Source organism: Cervus canadensis, chromosome 14 (genome assembly GCF_019320065.1).
Source record: "Cervus canadensis isolate Bull #8, Minnesota chromosome 14, ASM1932006v1, whole genome shotgun sequence".
NCBI lineage: Eukaryota > Metazoa > Chordata > Mammalia > Artiodactyla > Cervidae > Cervus > Cervus canadensis.
In genome coordinates this window covers 6,902,295-6,923,030 of record NC_057399.1, presented here as the reverse complement: position 1 = coordinate 6,923,030, position 20,736 = coordinate 6,902,295, and the positions used below count along the sequence as shown (strand labels likewise).

The 20,736-nt window shown below is 39.0% G+C and overlaps 1 protein-coding gene across 1 annotated transcript in view; it reads right to left on the bottom strand.

Annotated features, from left to right (window-relative positions):
- LOC122452784 (contactin-associated protein-like 4) overlaps positions 1 to 18,525 on the bottom strand; it is a 79,835-nt gene extending 61,310 nt beyond the window's left edge. The window contains exon 1 of the mRNA XM_043486418.1: positions 18,390 to 18,525. Coding sequence (XP_043342353.1) covers positions 18,390 to 18,525 — 136 coding nt within the window. The remainder of the gene's footprint in view (positions 1 to 18,389) is intronic.
- Between the last annotated feature and the right edge of the window lie 2,211 nt (positions 18,526 to 20,736).

Sequence of the window (20,736 nt, the reverse complement as noted above, 5' to 3'; positions counted from 1 at the left end):
TATTGTGTTAGTTTCTGCTATAAATCAGTTATGCATATACACAGACCCCCTCCTTTTTAGACTTCCTTCCCATTTAGGTCCCACAGAGCACTGAATAGCGTTCCCTTTTTATACAGCAGGTTCTTGTTAGTTACGTGTTTTATATGGATACACAGATCGTCAACCCCAGTCTCCCAATTCACCCCACCTCCTCCCTTCCCCTCTTGGTTTCCACACATTTTCTCACTTCATCTATGTCTGTCTCTTTTGCAAATACATTCATCTATACCATTTGTCTATATTCCATATAAGCAATGTTATATAATCTTTTTCTCTTTCTGACTTAACTCCCTTCTGACCCAGCAATCCCACTCCTGAGCATATGCCTGGAGAAAATCATAATTCCAAAGGAACATGCACCCTGATGTTCACTGCAGCAGTATTTACAGCAGCCAGGACATGGAAACAGCCTGAATATCCATCATCAGGTGAATGGATAAAGAAGATGTGGTGCATATATGCAGTGGAATATTACTCAGCCATAAAAAGGAATGAAATGGTGTCTTTTGCCAAGACATGGATGAACTTAGAGACTATCATACAGAATGTAGTGAGTCAGAAGGATAATCATGGCCTTTTAATGTTCTGGGGGACTTAAAAGTTGGTCGGGGCTGACCCCACTCTTAGATGAGTGTCCTGGTGACCCATTCATTCACTGTTAGACTGAGGACTTTGAAGCCAGGTCCCAGGGCCCTTCTGACCAAGGAAGACTCTCCTTGTTTGTTTCCCATCTCTTCCTGCTTCCATCCCTGCTCTCAAGTCCATAAGGGCCCTCCAGAGGGCTGAGGCAAGTATAGTCAGAGAGGTGAGCCTACCTCTGTGGCCTTTATTCTCTCCTCAGCAGTCTTGGTTCCAGAGCTGTCTGCATGTTGCAGCCTCAGGAGTACCCAGAAGCTTGAGACCTGGCTGCCTTGCACCTCCACCAACTCTACCATCTATGGATTAAAATGATGACAGGTGAAAAATGCATTTTTTGTTTTCCACCTACATACATATGGCTATAACTGCTGTTTGCAGGAGTAGGGAAGGCATACAGAGATTTATTACATAAAGCAAAAAATTGAACTAAAGTCCTAATGAGAGAATGATTAAACATCCTTTACTGTTCCAGCCAGGTCTCAACAAAAGTAGATCCTAATTCTGCCTGTTCAAGCTCATTTACATACTCCTACCTCTGACAAGGACAGATGAATTTGTTCAGCTTGTCAACTATGATGACCTAAAAGGAAAAAAAAAAAAAAAAACCACTGTCCAAATTGTGGGGGTGCAGGACATAGCAGGAGGTCATAGGAGGCAGTAAAAGGGGACAAAGAGGAAAATACAGAATTGGTGCTCCTAGATGTCTGATGTGTTTGATAGTAAGCCCTATTGCCTGAAAATGAATGTGCTCAGCAAGCCTTGGTGTGTGGATGCATTTGTGGGTTTTTTAAAACTGTTTTAGCAGCTTGTACTGGCACTGTTAACACCAGTAAGATATGCTATTTCAGTTTGTGACTATCGACAGGAACTAAAACAGAGTGATGTGATGTAGTGACAGACAGCAGATACTTTGATAAGTTTGGGGTGCTGTGCTATGCTTAGTCGCTCAGTTGTGTCTGACTCTTTGTGACCCCATGGACTGTAGCCTGCCAGGCTCCTCTGTCCATGGGGATTCTCCAGACAGGAACACTGGAGTGGGTTGCCATGCCCTCTTGCAGAGGTTCTTCCCAATCCAGGAATCAAAGCGGGGTCTCCTGCACTGCAGGTGGATTCTTTACCTGCTGAGTTATCAGGGAAGCCCAAGATTTAGGGTAGGGAGGCATTTTTGAATCCGTGGCATTTTAGTTGAGAGCTGATGAGGAGAAAGAGGCAGTAATATGAACAATTGGGAGAGGGAATTGCAATTGCAAAGGTTCCAGAGATGGGGAAAAGCTGTGCATGTCTGTGGAACAGGATGTGGAACAGAGCAGATACAACGCAGGGTGCTCAGGGGCAGAGTCTCATGAACTAAGCGCCCGGCGATGGGCAAAGCCAGTCCTGACAGAGTCTTCTAAGTGTTATGTGCACTTTGGGCTTCATTATAAGCCTAAGGAATCGATTCCCTTGATGGCTTTAAGTAGAAAGTGCTTGATTCGAATTAGATTTGGCAAAGCCTGCTTTGAGTCTTCATGTGAAATGGACAAGTGAGAACACAGGGAATCAGGGACAGGTGAGTTTGTCTTTATCCAGACAGACAGTGAGGTGTCCATGCAAATGGCCTGTCCTTTGCTAGAAGAGCAAGAGGAAGCTGATTCTAACAAGTGGAGGAAATGTCCAGAGGTCTGTTTGGAAATGTTAAGCTTGAATCACAATTCAGGCAAACTTTTCTGAAGAGGTTCAGAGTTTGCTTCCTTTTCCTAAATAAACCACTGGCCAGAGATAATGCCTCTTTCCAAAAAGCCAATTTGTTTAGTCCTTAAAACCAGGTTCTGGACCCAGACTAGGCTTCCCTGGTGGCTCAGTGGTGAAGAATCTGCCTTCAATACAGGAGACCAGGGTTCGATTCCTGGATCAGGAAGATCCCCTGGAGGAGAAAATGGAAACCCACTCCAGTATTTTGCCTGGAGAATCCCATGGACAGAGGAGCCTGGTGGGCTACAGTCCATGGGGTTGCAAAGACACTGAACAACAACCGATCCAGACTAATGGCATATAAAGTCATAAAATTTTGACTCTGCCTGTTACCAGCTGTATAACCCTGACCACTTACTGGAGTCCTCTGTGCCTTGGTTTCCCTGAATAATAAGAAAGGGCAGTAATTATTTTCAAACAGAATTTCTAAAGATTAGATAAACTAATCAAGATGTAGCATTATAGTAGAGGCGGGCACACAGTAAAGGCAGGACACATATGGTTTCATTTGAGTCTTCCTAAGTTAGTATTTTCTGCTCAAATCAGTAGAATATTCTAAGAGTCTCAGGTATATTCTTTTAGAATATTTGTTCATTCTATACTATTTATAGAATTTTCCCTGCATACTCTCTGTGCTTGTTAAGAGTTTCCTCTGACTATTAAAGGTGCTAATCTCTGCTTAAGTGAGCAAAAGAAGACAGGATGAGAAACCGGGTATTCATTGGAGGGGTAATTAGGCGAATATGACAATTGAGCTCTTTGTGGGCTCCTCATGATGTCATTGGGAGACCACTCAAGAGACCCCCCACGCAGGGCCCCTCACCTATATGTGTTGGAAAGTGGATTGTCATCAGGAACTCTAGCCTTAAAATGATAATTTTTTTCCCCAGTAAGCTTGTTAAAAAGTATTTCTTTGTGTGCTTTCTATTTTAAATTAATTTAATGATTCAATTATTACTTCAAATGTGAGATGATATAGCAGAACATGAATTCTTGGAATGCAAAGCATCCATATACAACTAATACATTACTAACAATACTGAATTCCTATGCTAAATAAAATATGATCATTTTACAATGAACCTGGAAACATTACAAAAGTATGATTAAGCAAGGCATAACTGAATCTCAACAGTACAAACCTGCTGAAGGGTCTTCTCACATTTGCAACACTTGGAATTTTTCTAAGGAATATTAATGAGAATTTTGATGCTATACTGTTTATACTCCACAAGGCTGGGAGGCTTTGTGAATTATTTTGCCTGTAAGACCACGAAACAGAATTAGATATTTAAAAGCAAAACAGCGTTCATGGCTGTTTGGTGACTGCTTTGCTGGAAATATTGATTCTAGAAAAAGGTAAATTGCCTTTTCCTGTTTTGGTCAAAGGCTACCTAGATGTCACAAATGAGGATGGTTGTTAACAAGGGGAGGCTGAGGAGATGATAAAATCTCTGGTGACCATGTTTTCAATGAGAAAATTGAGGACTCACAGTCTTCAAATAATTGGAGATTTGTTTTGTAGAGGAAAGGATCTATTCTTTTTAGCCTTAGGTAAAACTTACAGAGGGGCTTCCCTGGTGGCTCAGATGGTAAAGAATCTGCAAACAATGCAGGAGATCTGGGTTCAGTCCCCGGATGGGAAGATCCCCTGTAAGACACAAAAAGTGATGACTTTTCATGCATAAGTAATTGCTTAAAATGCATGAGAAAGATTAGACTACAGAAATTCTCAAGTTCTCTTTATTTTTTATCTTGTTTCTACCATCCATGCAAGGAAAATTGTGTTACAAGGATGTCAAGTTACGAAGGAAAATATTTGCTTAAGTTTTTTAATTGATTTCATTTGCTTGCACAATTATATGTTTCAGAACTCACAATCAACCTCATAGTCTTACATGTTTCAAAACTACATACGTAGATTCTGATCCAAGTAATTTCTCGAAAAGGTTAACTCTAAGATGCTTCAGCATTCTGGAAACTCTCCATTGCAAACTCAGCATGTAAAGGTACACAAGACCACTGGGAGACTGGTTTATTTAATTACCCCCAAAGCATCAGTTCAGTTCAGTTCAGTCACTCAGTCGTGTCTGACTCTTTACGACCCCATGAACTGCAGCACACCAGGCCTCCCTGTCCATCACCAACTCCCAGAGTTTGCTCAAACTCATGTCCATCAAGTCGGTGATGCCATTCAACCATCTCACCCTCTGTCATCCCCTTCTCCTCCTGCCTTCAATATTTTCCAGCATCAGGGTCTTTTCCAGTGAGTCAATTCTTCACATCAGGTGGCCAAAGTATTGGAGTTTCAGCTTCAGCATCAGTCCTTCCAATGTGTATTCAAGAATGATTTCCTTTAGGATTGACAGGTTTGATTTCCATGCAGTCCAAGAGACTCTCAAGAGTCTTCTCCAACACCACAGTTCAAAAGTAGCAGTTCTTTGGTGCTCAGATTTCTTTATAGTCCAACTCTCACATCCATACATGACTACTGAAAAAGCCAGAACTTTGACTAGATGGACCTTTGTCAGCAATGTAATATCTCTGCTTTTTAATATGCTGTCTTGATTGGTCATCATAGCTTTTCTTCCGAGGAGCAAGCATCTTTTAATTTCATGGCTGCAGTCACCATCTGCAGTGATTCTGGAGCCCAAGAACATAAAGTCTGTCACTGTTTCTATTGCTTCCCCATCTATTTGTTATGAAGTGATGGGACTGGATACCACAATCTTTGTTTTTTGAATGTTGAGTTTTAAGCCAGCTTTTTCACTCTCCTCTTGCACTTTCATCAAGAGACTCTTTAGTTCCTCTTCACTTTCTGCCATAAGGGTGGTATGCAGAGTATCAAAGCATTAGTGAGATACAATTTTGGGGACTCTATTTGAAAAATGATGCATTCCACCTTTATTTGCTTATTATTTTTGGCTGTTCTGGGTCTTTGTTGCTTTGTGGACTTTTCTCTAGCTGCAGTGAGCTGGGGCTACTCTCTAGTTGCCATGCGTGGACTTATTGCAGTGATTTTTCTTGTGGTGGAGCACAGACTTGAGGGTATGTAGTCTCAGTAGTTGCAGCTCCCAGGCTCTAGAGTTGTGGCTCATGGGCTTAGTTGCTCTGAAGCCTGTGGTATTTTCCAGACCAGGGACTGAACTCTTGTCTCCTGCATTGGCAGGTGGATTCTTTACCACTCAGCCACCAGGGAAGCCCTTTGACTATCCTTCTAAGGAAGGCAGGTCCAGCCTCATTGGTCCCCCCAAATGGAGTAGTTCTAGAAGATCAAACATTTTAAAAGCAATAACAAATTTCATTCATTTTAATTCTACTCTTCACTGATTCATAACAAGTACATACACACAAGGATAAAAAGACAAACTGACATCAGCCTCCAGTCTTTTAACAGATGGCTAGAATTATGACTCAATGAAATAAACATCATTTGGTTACTTTTTTTTTTCCAAGCAGGAGTAATAACAAAGGATCAAAATATGGAATTGTATTAGTAAGACTGTTTAATTTATTCATTCATAGGCTTAATAAATAGAGGCTAGAGCTTGCTGCTTTAATTTTCATTTCATTCAAATTTATATTTGCCCTTCCACAAATTCATTTTGCTGAATGGATTTCTATATCCCAGACAAGCTGGCAAAAAGGCACTTGGATGCATTAGAATTTTAAATGATATCAGGACAAGTAAGTAATTACAAATAATTAAAATGAATAGTTTATCACCATCTAAATGTGAACTAGCACAACACAGAGAAAGGCAATACTGTCTTTCCCCATTTTTTATCTGTTATTAATTATGCCAATATACATCACAGTAAAGGGCAAGAGATGTTTAAAGCAGTCTGTGAATTGAAAAGACATGCATGCACTTCAGCATATGGATCTATTTAATAATGTAAAAGTATAAACATTGTTAAAATATCAAAATTATTGCTGAAGAAACTAATGGTCATTTTTAAGGGACTGCTGTTTTTAATCACACTTTTAATTTGCAGAAATAGTGCAAAGAGAGCCCAGAGAATTCTCATAAACCCAGAGCAGGTTTCTGCTGTCATTAGCATCTTACATCATCAGGGTTCATGTATCACCATTACTGAAGAATGTTGATATCATTACCAACTGAAGCCCACACTGTATTAATATTTCTGTAACTTTTGCCTGATGTCTTTTTTTTTTTTTTTATCCCAGCCTGCATTCTCAAGGACCACATCACATTTGTGCATCACATTTCATTACGCTTTGCTGGACTATGAGTTTCATGCACTATCCATGTTATTGATGACCTTAACAGTTTTGAGTACTGCTTAACGCCCCTTTATTTGGACTTTGCCATTTTTCTCATGATGAGATTGGAGTTATGGGTTTTTAGTAGGAAGACCACTAAGGTAAAATACTATTTTTAATGACACCATAATAAGGGCACATAATCCTTCAAATGATTTAACTGTCTGATGACTTAGCAGTATTGATGTTGATCTAGATCATCTGTCTGATATCATGTTTATCACCTGTTGTTTTTTTTTTAAATCTCTGGTCCCAACTTCCCTAATACTGTACACTTCGAAATCAAGTCACTAGGCTAACACTTAAGGAAAGGAGAATTATGCTCCACCCACTTGAGGGTGAACTATCTACACAAATTAATTGGAATTCTTCTGTCTCTTCCTACTTTATGTACTTAATCATTTACATATATCAGTAGGTCTCATGAATATTTACTTAATATATTGTGTTATAATCTAATTTTGTCTTGTTTATTTTTTGTCCAAATTGTTCCAATTTTGGCTATTTGTTCTTTCAGTTGATTTTTGTGTCCCTTTTGTGGATCTCCATTGCTGTGGATATTTGTAGTGGATTTTTGTTTGTTTAATTGATTGGTTGACTTGCTTATTCATTCATTCATTCATTATTTTCACTCATTCATAGTCTATGTTTTTAGGGTAGGTTTATGGCAGAATTGACAAGAAGTTACAGATTTTCCAATCTCACAATCTCTTTCTAGACCATTTTATTTGTTTGAACTGATTATTGATGTATTTACCATATTTTAGCCATTTTATATATGTTGCAGTGTTTTTTTTCTTCTTTCTCTATTCCATAGTTTTAATTGGTTATTTTATGTGATTCCACTTTTCTTCTATCTTAGATATTAATTCTTCTGTTTTGCAATTTTTTTGTTGTCCCAAAGTTTGTGTTCTTAAATTTTTATTGAAATGCAGCTTAATCCCTATATTATGTTAGTTTCAGGTGTACTACCTAGTGATTTCATATTTATATGTTATGAAATGATCTCCATGATAAACCTAGTAACCATCTGTAACCATAAAAAGTTATTATAAGACTATTGATAATAATCTCTATTCCTTTTCTTCTGGTTCTCCATTTTACAATTGCATAATAGGTATAGTAATTTTATACAATACCTTGTTTCTGTGATATCCACTGTAACTTCTCTGTCCTTCCTGATTTAATTTATTTGGATCCTCTCTTGTCTTCTGGATGAGTCTGGCTAAAGGTTTATCGTATTGTTTATCTTTTCAAAGAGTCAGCTCTTAGTTTCATTGAACTTTTCAGTCTATATTTCCTTTATCTCTGCTGTGATCTTTATTTCTTTCCTTCTATTAAATATGAGCGCTCTTGTTTTTCATCCTCTAGTTTCTCTAGATGTGACGTGAGACTGTTTATTAGAGATTTTTCTTGTTTTCTGAGGCAGGCTTGGACACCCCCACCATCCACCTTTGGGAGAACAGCGACAATTGTTACAGCCCCCGTTTGTGGGTCCCTGACCACGCTGTGTGAGTCCTGAGTATACAGTTCTCTGCTCCTCCTACCCATCTTGTGGCGGTTCCTTCTTTTTTTAAATTTATTTTTAAGTGAAGGATCATTGCTCTACAATAGTGTGTAGGTTTCTGCCATGCATCAACATATATCAGCCGTAGGTACACATCTGTCCCCTCCCTCTTGCGTCTCCCTCCCGCCTCTGTTTTGTCACAGAGCCCCGGTCTGAGCTCCATGAGTCATGCAGCAAACTCCCATTAGCTCTATTTTATACGTGGGAACACACGTTTCCATGTTACACTCTCCATTTGTGTCCCCTCTCCTCCCCCCCCACCCCTGCACCGCCGTGTTGGTAAGTCTGCTCTCTGCGCCCGCTCTCCATTCCTCCCCTGCAGATAGGTTGCTTCTCACACTTTGGTTGTGGAAAACTTGTTCTCCTGGTCTTCAGCTTCCTCTCATAGATACTAGCTCTGTGTGCGTGTGCTAAGTCGCTTCAGTTGTGTCTGACTCTCTGCGACCCCATGGACTGCAGGCTCCTCTGTCCATGGGATTCTCTAGGCAAGAATACTGCAGTGGGTTGCCATTTCCTTCTCCAGGGGATCTTCCTGATCCAGGGATTCAACCCACATCTCCTGCATTAGAGGCAGATACTTTACCACTAGCACCACCTGGAAGCCCACTGGCTCTATAAGTAGTTGTAATTTCCTTGAAAGGGGGTTGGGGAAGAGGGCGGGTCAGCTTATTCCTGTCCACTGCCACACCTCCTTATTAATTTCTGATTAATCTATGTTAAATTACAGGATACTGCCTTGTATGTATGCAGAATCCTTGTAGTCAATTATCCCCTGTTCTTCCTCTCCATCCCCTTATCATATTGTGTCATTTGCATCACTTATCCATGTGCTCTATTCCCAAATTCAATACTATTATTATTTTAAACAAATCATTATATTTTAAATCAATTAAGAATAAGAAAAATAAGATATGTTTTACCCTCATTAATTCCTGCTTTGATGCTCTTCCTTACTTTATGTACACCCGAGTTTCTAAACTGTATCATTTTTCTTCTATCTGAAGAACTTCTTTTAACATTTTTCATCAGGGAAGTCCACTGGCAATAAATTCCCTCAGTTTTTGTTTGTCTGAAAAACTCATTATTTCTTCTTCATTTCTGAAAATCAATTTATTGGATATTGAATTCTATGATTGTGTTTTGTTTTGTTTTTTTCCTTTCAGTAATTTTTATATTTTACTTCACCCTCTTGCTTTCATGGTTTCTGGCAAGGAGTCCTCTAAAAGTTCTCTTTATTTTCTCTAAATAAGGTGTTACCAACACCCTTGCAATATTGTGATTTATATGGAATATATGCTTGGTCACTCAGATGGCCAAAATATATTTAACGTATGTATTTGGTCTACATCTGTGTTTCTAAGCTCACAGCTCCCAAAAGCTCAGAACTTCCTGAGTGATAAGAGCTGTGGGAGCATCTTCTGTTACAATATTGGGTCTTTTATCCTCAGCTCTTAAGATGCTTCAGAGCCATAAAGGTGAAATGAGTGTCATTATTTTTAACCAGCCCCTTTCAACTACAACTGAGTTTAAAATAATAAGGTGATTTTTGGAAATCCCCTAAAGACAGGGGCTGGTTGCCAGGGAAACCATCTATGAACAGAAGGTTAGAACTTTCAGTCCAACCTCTGATTTTGGGGGAGAGGAAAGGGGCTAGAGTTCACATAGGCCAATGATCCCATTAGTCATGCATATATACTTAGTTGCTAAGTCATGTCTGATACTTTGTAACCCCATGGACTGTAGCCTACCTGGTTCCTGTGCTCATGGGATTTCCCAGGCAAGAATACTGGAGTGGGTTGCCATTCCCTCCTCCAGGGGATTTTCCCGAACCAGGGATGGAACCCATGTCTCTTGTGTCTCCTGCACTGGCAGGCGGGTTCTTCACCACCAGCGCCACTGGGAAAGCGCTTTTAATTCTCATGCTAGTGCACTCTTAGCATCCATCAGTTTCTCAAAATTATGATTTAATGATTATCTATATGAATCCTGAAGCTTCTGATCCAAGTACGGAGATTTGGGCTCCAACTCTGGATTTGCCTCTTTCTCTGGATTTCTGGGGTACCAAAAATTGTAGCAGATTTTTCAGTTTGTTTAGCTTTATTCCTGTAGTAAAGAAAAGAGTGACAACTTTCGAAGTCTTTACAAGCTGGAGCTGAAACCACACACTTTTACAACTTATTTCAAGATTAGTTAATGCTGTTAGAAGAACATTAAATATCTGAATGTTCTTGGCATTTATAAAGACCAGAGTGTTCAAGACTTTAAATGACATGATCTTTTTTCCTTAGCTACATCAGTTTAGTTCATTTCAGTTCAGTTGCTCAGTCATGTTAGACTCTTTGTGACCCCATGGACTGCAGCACACCAGGCCTCCCTGTCCATCACCAACTCTTGGAGTTTACTCAAACTCGTGTCCATTAGGTCGGTGATGTCATCCAACCATCTCATCCTCTGCCGTCCCCTTCTCCTCCTGCCTTCAATCTTTCCCAGCATCAGTGTCTTTTCAAATGAGTCAGCTCTTCACATGAGGTGGCCAAAGTATTGGAGTTTCAGCTTCAACATCAGTCCTTCCAATGAATATTCAGGATTGATTTCCTTTAGGATGGACTGGTTGGATCTCCTTGCTGTCCAAGGGACTCTCAAGAATCTTCTTCCTCACCATAGTTCAAAAACAACAGTTCTTCAGCGCTCAGCTTTCTTTATAGTCCAACTCTCACATCCATACATGGCTACTGGAAAAACCTTAGCTTTGACCAGATGGCCCTTTGTCAGTAAAGTAATGTCTCTGCTTTTTAATATGCTGTCTAGGTTGGTCATAGCTTTTCTTCCAAGGAGGAAGAGTCTTTTAATTTCATGGCTGCAATCACCATCTTCAGTGAGTTTAGGGCCCCCCAAAATAAAGCCTTTCCCTATTTCCACTGTTTCCCCATCTATTTGCCATGAAGTAACAGGACCAGGTGCCATGATCTTAGTTTTCTGAATGTTGAGTTTTAAGCCAACTTTTTCACTTTCTTCCTAAAGAGTCATCAAGAGGCTCTTTAGTTCTTCTTTGCTTTCTTCCATAAGGGTGGTGTCATCTGCATGTCTGAGATTATAGGTATTCCTCCCAGCAATCTTGATTCCAGTTTGTGCTTCATCCAGCTCAGCATTTCTCATGATGTATTCTGCATATAAGTTAAATAAGCAGGGTGACAATATATAGCCTTGATGTACTCCTTTTCCTATTTGGAACCAGTCTGTTTTTCCAAGTCCAGTTCTAACTGTTGCTTCCTGACCTGCATACAGGGCAGGGCAGGTGGTCTGGTATTCCCACCTCTTTCAGAATTTTCCAGTTTATTGTGATCCACACAGTCAAAGATTTTGGCATAGTCAATAAAGCAGAAGTAGATAATTTTCTGGAACTCTCTTGATTTTTTGATGATCCAACAGATGTTGGCAATTTGATCTTGGGTTCCTCTGCCTTTTCTAAACCCAGCTTGAACATCTGGAAGTTCATGGTTCACATACTGTTGAAGCCTGGCTTAGAGAATTTTGAGCATTACTTTATTAGCATGTGAGATGAGTGCAATTGTGTGGGAGTTTGAGCATTCTTTGGCACTGCCTTTCTTTGGGATTAGAATGAAAACTGGACTTTTCCAGCCCTGTGGTCACTGCTGAGTTTTCCAAATTTGCTGGCATATTGAGGGCAGCACATTCACAGCATCATCTTTCAGGATTTGAAATAGCTCATCTGGAATTCCATCACCTCCACTAGCTTTGTTTGTAGTGATTCCTCCTAAGGCCCACTTGACTTCTCATTCCAGGATGTCTGGCTCTAGGTGAGTGATCACACCATCATGATTATCTGGGTCATGAAGATCTTTTTTATACAGTTCTTCTGTGTATTCTTGCCACCTCTCCTTAATATCTTCTGCTTCTGTTAGGTTCATACATTTTCTGTCCTTTACTGTGTCCATCTTTGCATGAAATGTTCCCTTGGTATCTCTAATTTTCTTGAAGAGATCTCTAGTCTTTCCCATTCTGTTGTTTTCCTCTATTTCCCTCTACAAAGGTTACTAATTTTCACACAAGTAGTTACTCTGTAATACTTTATTATCTTTGGCAAAATATTAACTTAAAAACTTATGATTGTTAGGTTATATCAGATTGAAAATATAATTAAATTCTCATAATTTAATATAGGAAAGTGTATGTTGTTATATATTTACTGTGTGCTGAGTATTATAATGGATGTTTCAGTGAATTGACCTTATCCTCATTTTACAACTATGTGAGATAAATGTTTTTATCCCATTTAATAGATTAATAAAATGAGGCATTGAAATCTGTGTTCATAATCACCAATTATTTTATCTCTCTAAAGAATCAAATTATCCATGTCTGATTATAAAAATGAAATATTTTATTTTATTTTTACTTCTTGGCATCTATCCTTATTGACATGAAATATCTCCTTCATTGATACTTTTCAAGATACCAAGGGACATAAAGTAGACTACGTTGCACAGTTGTGCAGTTGACACTCTTAAACATAGAAATCATAAATATTCCACAGATCTTCATTTATTTTGTTTCATGGCCAAATATAATAAATATTTTCAACACTTAATAATATGCTGTTCAGTCTCATGTCTGTGTTCTATAAAATAGAACATTTAGTTCTAATTAAACATTTTACATTTAGTTCTAATTAAAAAAATTTTTTTGACTGTAAGCTATAATTATAATAATCAAAGTTGCTTTCCCATAAGTGAATTATTTGCATGGTACAGAGTAGTTACCAGGAAAGCACAATGATCTATGGTCTTTCATGTCTACAATTTGTTGAACGAAAGACTCTTAAATTAAGATCTTGGAAACTTCTTTGCTGATATTTGAAATAATTAGCTATTAAAGTCATGGGCCAGAACCCTTTTAAGATTTAAATTTTAAGTGCTTTCTCTTTCACTTGTCATGTCTTGACATGTTATCATTTGGTATTTAAAGTGGAGGTTACCCTCCTCCTCTCAAATACTGTAGACAAATTATATTTATGGTCAATAATCAATACTATTAAAAGCTGCCTACTTTAGATATTCAGAGGCATTAACACGCCTGAAAGGATTTTTGTTTCATCCGCATAAGAACAAGTCTGTGTAGTCAGATAAAATATTTTGTGTAAATAACTTTTTAAAGTGAAATTTCCCAGTGGAAAATATTATTCATTCAACCAGTGAATCCACTTACCTCCTAGGGATCCTTCTTCTAGGTTTTAGGTACCTTAAATTCAGCGTGTCCCAAACTCATCTCTGTCCAATCTTTTCCCACAATATGTAAATTAGTAAAGTGTAAAAGATCTCATTGAAGGTAATACTATATAGTTTACTGGTTTCCTATATATTTTTGGGGCACTTCCCTGGTGGCTCAGATGGTAAAGAATCTGCCTGCAAGTTTTGATCCCTGGGTCGGGAAGATCCCCAGGAGAAGGGAATGGCTACCCACTCCAGCATTCTTGCCTGGGGAATCCCATGGACAGAGAGGAGTCTGATGAGCTGTAGTCCATGGGGTTAAAATGAGTTGGGACATGACTGAGTGACCATTTATTCCATTAGTGGATATATAAAAGCGTCTGGGTCACTTACAGCTTGGAAACAAGTACTGACACTCTATTTGATTTTTTTTTTTTTTTGGTCACTATCACACCATGGAAAAAGACATTTGCTCTTCCTCTCTCATCTGTTTCATGCTTCTGTGTCATATGTTTTCCTTTAGACATAGCACAGTGAGCTCAGATTAATACAAAATTAGAGTCACATTTTAAAATAATATTGATTCTGGAGAATAGCTGAGGATGCCATGTGATTTTGTTTTTGTTTTTGTTTTCCCCTTGACGAGTTGATAGGGTGGAATTCCAGAGGCATCCTATGATGACCTTCTGAAGAAAAATTCAGGGGGTCATGACACTCAGGTTTAATACACCCAGAAAACTTCGTGTGTAGGTTCTCCATCACCTGGGGGTCAGGTGATTCTTGGAAGGTTAATAAGATTTTGTTTTTTCGACATGATCTTTCTTTGCTTTTCAATTTTCTCAGAAATTCCATCTACTTCTGTACTGTTTTCTTTATTGTTTTTATCTTCGCCCTTAGGAATCACAAAGAGAATGCTCTGAGATGGCAGTAAATCTCAGGAAATGTGTCATTTTTGTAAGATGCTGATCTCTTGAATACTTCGCTGAGCTATGCTTTTGCATAGAAATCAGGATGTGGAGGGCTTTCCTGCTGACTTGACATGTTTCTGTTGTGATGCAAAAAGTAAATATTAGAGTAATTTTGAGGGTCAGTAACACAACTCTCCTGCGTCATATGATTAAACAGAGTTAGGGTCTGTCAGCTGGATTATGACGACTGCTGAGCTCCTCACCCTATTTAAATATCAGGGCAGCTTTAATCAGGCACTTCAGTCAATTTTCTTTAAAGTGTTGCTTGCCTAGTCCTGTCTGACTGTTTGTGACCCCATGGACTGTTTGTAACCTTCCAGGCTCCTCTGTCCCTGGGATTCTCCAGGCAAGAACACTGGAGTGGGTTGCCATTTCCTACTCCAGGGCGTCATCCCAACCCAAGGATAGAACCCTAGTCTCCTGCATTGCCCTCATATTCTTTACTGTCTGAGGCATCAGGGAAGCCCTCTTTAACTAAAAACTCTCCCTTCATGATGTTGTCCTTTACTCCAAGGTGAACAGTGTACTGCAAATCTCTCTGGTTACTCACTAACCAAAGTTTTGTTTACTGACAATTAATTCTGGCTATAATGTTAATGAAATATAATAAATTAACAATATAGAAAAGGAATTAAACAGCCATTTTTTTTCTATTTCTGCTACCTGGACAGACATTTGATCTAAACAGGGAGGTATCTTCAAAAATGCTTCACTAATTTCCCAATAATTCATACAATGAGAGTCATATGATCTTTGTGAAAACAAATGTTTAAATCTTTCCAATAATCAAAGAATAAAAGACTCATTGAAAAATAGTTTCAGGCTCCCCCTTTTGTTTTTTCAACATGTAGCTGTCCAGTTTGCCAGGCACCATTAACTGAAGAGGCTGTCTTTTCCCCATTGTCTGTTCTTGCCTCTTGAGTCAAAGATTAGGTACCCACATGTGCTTGGGTGATCTCCAGGCTGTCTGTCTTGTTCCATTGGTCTTTATTTGTATTTCTGTGTCAGCTCCTTACTCTCTTGATGACTGTAGCTTTCTAGTATAGTCCGAAGTCAGGAAGGTTGATTCCTCCAGCTCTGTTTTTCTTTCTCAAGATTGCTTTGGCTATTTTGGGTCTTTTGTGTTTCCATACAAATTGTGAAGTTGACACACATATATGGAATCTAGAAAAATTATACTGATGAACCTATTTGCAAGGAAGGAATGGAGACACAGATGTGGAGGAAAGACTTGTGGACACAGTAGGGGAAGGAGGGTGGGATGAATTGAGAAAGCAGCACTGACTATATATATATACGTCCATGTGTAAAATAAACAGCCCAAGGACCCCAGCCTGATGCTCTGTGATGACATAGAAGAGTAGGATTGGGGGAGGGGAGGAAGGGTCAAGAAGGAGGATATAAATATAAATATGTATATATTTATATACATATATATAATATATATACATATATACATACATATATATATACATATACACATACATATGCATATACATATGTATACATACATACATATATATATACGACTGATTTGCACTGTATGGCAAAACCAATACAACATTGTAAAGCAATTTTACTCTAATTAAAAAATAAATTAAAAAAACAATGAGGTATTACAAAAAGGACTTGAATCAGGGTCATGTGGACACCACATATAGCACAGTAAATTATCGTGATCTTCACAGGAAACTTCTAAAATGGTTGCCATAAGATTAAAAATCATAGTTTCAGAGAGATTGGAGCAGGAAGCAAGAGCTGTTGGTAGCAGTCTTAAATTGTGTGTTTCTTATATTACATGAGGGCTTCCCTGGTGGCTCAGATGGTGAAGAATCTGCCTGTAATGCAGGAGACCTGGGTTTGATCCCTGGGCAGGAAGATCCCTTGAAGAAAGGAATGACAACTCACTTCAGTATTCTTGCCTGGGGAACTCCGTGGACAGAGCGGCCTGGGTGCTACAGTCCATGGGGTCACAAAGAGTCAGACACAACTGAGAGACTAACACTTTCACTCTGTATTACATGAATGTAGGCATCTAAAATAAGATGTTGGTATTATTAAAGCATCAGTAGGATAGCATTCTTTTTCTTTGCAAACAAATTTCACCCAGAAATATGCATAATAAAATAAATTATTTCAATATTACAGAACTTCATCCTGCAAGGCGTGTGGTCAGCATAACTTCTGGTCATCAAGAAAAAAAAACTATCTGGGATCCTGAGCATGTTTTGTCTTTTTTGTGCTCAACATAAACCAAGAACAGTGTTCAGTTACCTACTCAGCTGGCTTTTAGAGGTAGTTTCATTAAAATAATGCATGAAAAATCCTTCTGTGCTCTCAGGAATTGAGGTGCCAATGTGGATACATAGGATACATGTATCTGTTCAGGGTGTGGGTAATCTCAGTCAGATTCACACTGAATAAGACACTGCTGTCAGTTTGTGAGTGGGACTGAGTGAGGTCTTGGTTAAGAGCATGGTGTACACTTGGCCATTGGTTCAGTTCAGTTCAGTCGAGTCGCTCAGTCATGCGACCCCATGAACCGCAACATGCCAGGACTCCCTGTCCATCACAAACTCCCGGAGCTTACCCAAACTCGTGTCCATTGAGTCAGTGATGCCATCCAGCCATCTCATCCTCTGTTTTCACCTTCTCCTCCTGCCCCCAATCTCTCCCAGCATCAGGGTCTTTTCCAATGAGTCAGATCTTCGCATCAGGTGGCCAAAGTATTGGAGTTTCAGCTTCAGCATCAATCCTTCCAATGAACACCCAGGACTGATCTCCTTTAGGATGGGCTGGTTGGATCTCCTTGCAGTCCAAGGGACTCTCAAGAGTCTTCTCCAACACCACAGTTCAAAGCATCAATTTTTTGGCACTTAGCCTTCTTTATAGTCCAACTCTCACATCCATACATGACTACTGGGAAAACCATAGCCTTGACTAGATGAACCTGTGTTGGCAAAGTAACATCTCTGCTTTTTAATATGCTGTCTAGGTTGGTCATAACTTTGCTTCCAAGGAATAAGTGTCTTTTAATTTCATGGCTGCAGTCACCATCTGCAGTGACTTTGGAGCCCCAAAACTAAAGTCTGACACTGTTTCCACTGTTTCCCCATCTATTTGCCATGAAGTAATGGGACCAGATGCCATGAGCTTAGTTTTCTGAATGTTGAGCTTTAAGCCAACTTTTTCACTCTCCTCTTTTACTTTCATCAAGAGGCTCTTTAGTTCTTCTTCACTTTCTGCCATAAGGGTAGTGTCATCTGCATATCTGAGGTTATTGATATTTCTCCCGGCAATCTTGATTCCAGCTTGTGCTTCTACCTGCCCAGTGTTTCTCATGATGTACTCTGCATATAAGTTAAATAAGCAGGGTGACAATATACAGCCTTGACGTACTCCTTTTTCTATTTGGAACCAGTCTGTTGTTCCATGTCCAGTTCTAACTGTTGCTTTCTGACCTGCATACAGATTTCTCAAGAGTCAGGTCAGGTGATCGGGTATTCCCATCTCTTTCAGAATCTTCCACAGTTTATTGTGATCCACACAGTCAAAGGCTTTGGCATAGTCAATAAAGCAGAAATAGATGGTTTTTTTTTTTTTCCTGGAATTCTCTTGATTTTTCAATGATCCAGCAGATGTTGCCTTTTTGATCTCTGGTTCCTCTGCCTTTTCTAAAACCAGCTTGAACATCTGGAAGTTCACTGTTCACGTGTTGCTGAAGCCTGGCTTGGAGAATTTTGAGCATTACTTTACTAGCGTGTGAGATGAATGCAATCGTGCAGTGGTTTGAGCATTCTTTGTCACTGCCTTTCTTTGTGATTGGAATGAAAACTGACCTTTTCTGGTCCTGTGGCCACTGCTGAATGTTCCAAATTTGCTGACATATTGAGTTTAGGAATGGTGAATGCCACCCTGTTTTATACGTACTTGAATTTGTTTGACATTTTAAAAGCAAGGTATTTGATATGGCGACGCAGACTGCAAGCTCTAAAAGTAAGAAGGGCACTCCTTGGTGCACCCTCCTTCCTGCTTCACTCACTTTTGGTCCAAGTTGACTCCCCATACCGTGTTTACAACGTCTAGAGGATGGATGGAGGTTTCGGGACTCGACACTGACTCAAGCTTATTTTTATTTAGTTCTGTTCATTTCTTGGAATTATCTTAATAGTATCTGAGAATTTGAAGAGAATGGAAAGAAGATAGCTCTGCTTATCAAAGACATTATTTTATATCCTGACAGTAACTTATCAGTGTGTTTTGTGGGTATGAAAGCATGGAGAACCTTCTCTGTAGGTTACTGTAGGCTCCTTGCATGCTCTGTAGTTGGGTTGAAACCTAGGAAGGAAGAATATGTTAGAACAGAAGTAACTTCTGCATCACGTGAGATTAGTTTGCTCTTCAGTTTGGAGTCATTAATGACTCTTTAATGCCCAGTACATTGAGTCTAAAGTTCTGTCTGTGAAATGCTTTGACTTTACCTGTCTCTCTAGTTTTATTTCCTAACATTTTGATTGATATGTAGTTGATTTACAGTATTATATTACTTTCAGTTATACAGCATTGCGATTCAATATTTTTACTTAATATACTCAATTAAAAGTTATTAGACAATAGTGGGTATAATTCCCTGTTTGTAAAATATGTCAATGCTCCTTATCTATTTTATACCCAGTACTTTTTACCTCTTAATTCCATACTGCTAATTTACCCTTCTGTCCTTCCAGCTCCCTACTGGTAACCACGACTTTGTTTTCAGTGTCTCTGGATTTGCTTCTGTTTTGCATATTTCTTTGTTTCTGAAAGTGTTAGTGGCTCAGTCACGTCCGACTCTTTGCAACCCATGGACTGTAGCCTGCTAGGCTCCTATGACTGGGGATTCTCTAGGCAAGGATACTGGAGTGGGTTGCCATTCCGTTCTCCAGGGGATCTTTTCAACCTGGGGATTGAACCCAGGTCTTCTTCATTGCAGGTGGATTCTTTACCATCTGAGCCACCAGGGAAACCACATTTGTTTGTATTATTTTTTAAATTCTACACATAAGGGATATCATACAGTATTTGTCTTTCTCTGACTTGTTTCACCAAGCATAATATTCTTTAGGTCCATACACATTGCTGCAAATGGCAGAACTTCATTCTTTTTATGACTGACTAGTGTTCCATTGTCAGAGAAGGCACTGGCACCCCACTCCAGTTCTCTTGCCTGGAAAATCCCATGGACGGAGGAGCATGGTGGGCTGCAGTCCGTGGGGTCGCAAAGAGTCAGACATGACTGAGCGACTTCACTTTCACTTTTCACTTTAATGCATTGGAGAAGGAAATGGCAACCCACTCCAGTGTTCTAGCCTGGAGAATCCTAAGGATGGGGTCGCACAGAGTCGGACACGACTGAAGTGACTTAGAAGCAGTGTTCCACTGAACATATGTACCACATCTTCTTTATCCATTTATCAGTTGATGGACACTTGGCTTGTTTCCATATCTTGGCAACTGTAAATAATGCTGCTATGAACATTGTCTTCATGTATCTTTTCCAATGAAGTATTTCTGTCTTTATTTCCATTGTACACCCAGGAGTAAGATTGCTGGATTGTAAGTCATTCTGTATTTAGTTTTTTTGAGAAAACTCCATATTGTTTTCCACAATGGCTGTGCCAGTTTACATTGTACCAGCAGTGAACAACAGTTCATTTCCCCCACATCTTTACCATTTGTTATTTGTATATATTTTGATGATAGCCATTCTGACAGGTGGTAAGTGATCTCATTATGGTTTTGATTTGCATTTCTCCTAAAATTATCAGTATTGAGCATGTTTTCATGTGCCTGTTGGTCATCTGTATGTCTTATTTGGAAAGAAGTCTTCTCTTTTCATTTCTTGATTTTTTAAAAAATATTGAATTGTATGTGCCATTTATACAGTTTGAATATTAACCCCTGTTGGTCATATATTTTCTCCAATTCCATAGTTTGTCTTTTCATTCCTTCAATGGTTTCCTTTGCTGTGCAAAACCTTTTAAGTTTAATTAGGTCCAGTTTGTTCAATTTTGCTTTTATTTCCTTTGTTTTAGGGGACATATCCAGAAAATATTTTTATAATTTATGTTAAGGAATATACTGCCTATGTTCTTGTATGATTTCAGGTCTTACATTTAGATATATACCTACATGTCTGTTCATTTTTATATAGTGTGAGAAGATATTTTAATTTCATCCTTTTACTTGTATCCTAACATTTTTAAATGACTGAATAAGTGGATAATGAGGGAATTAT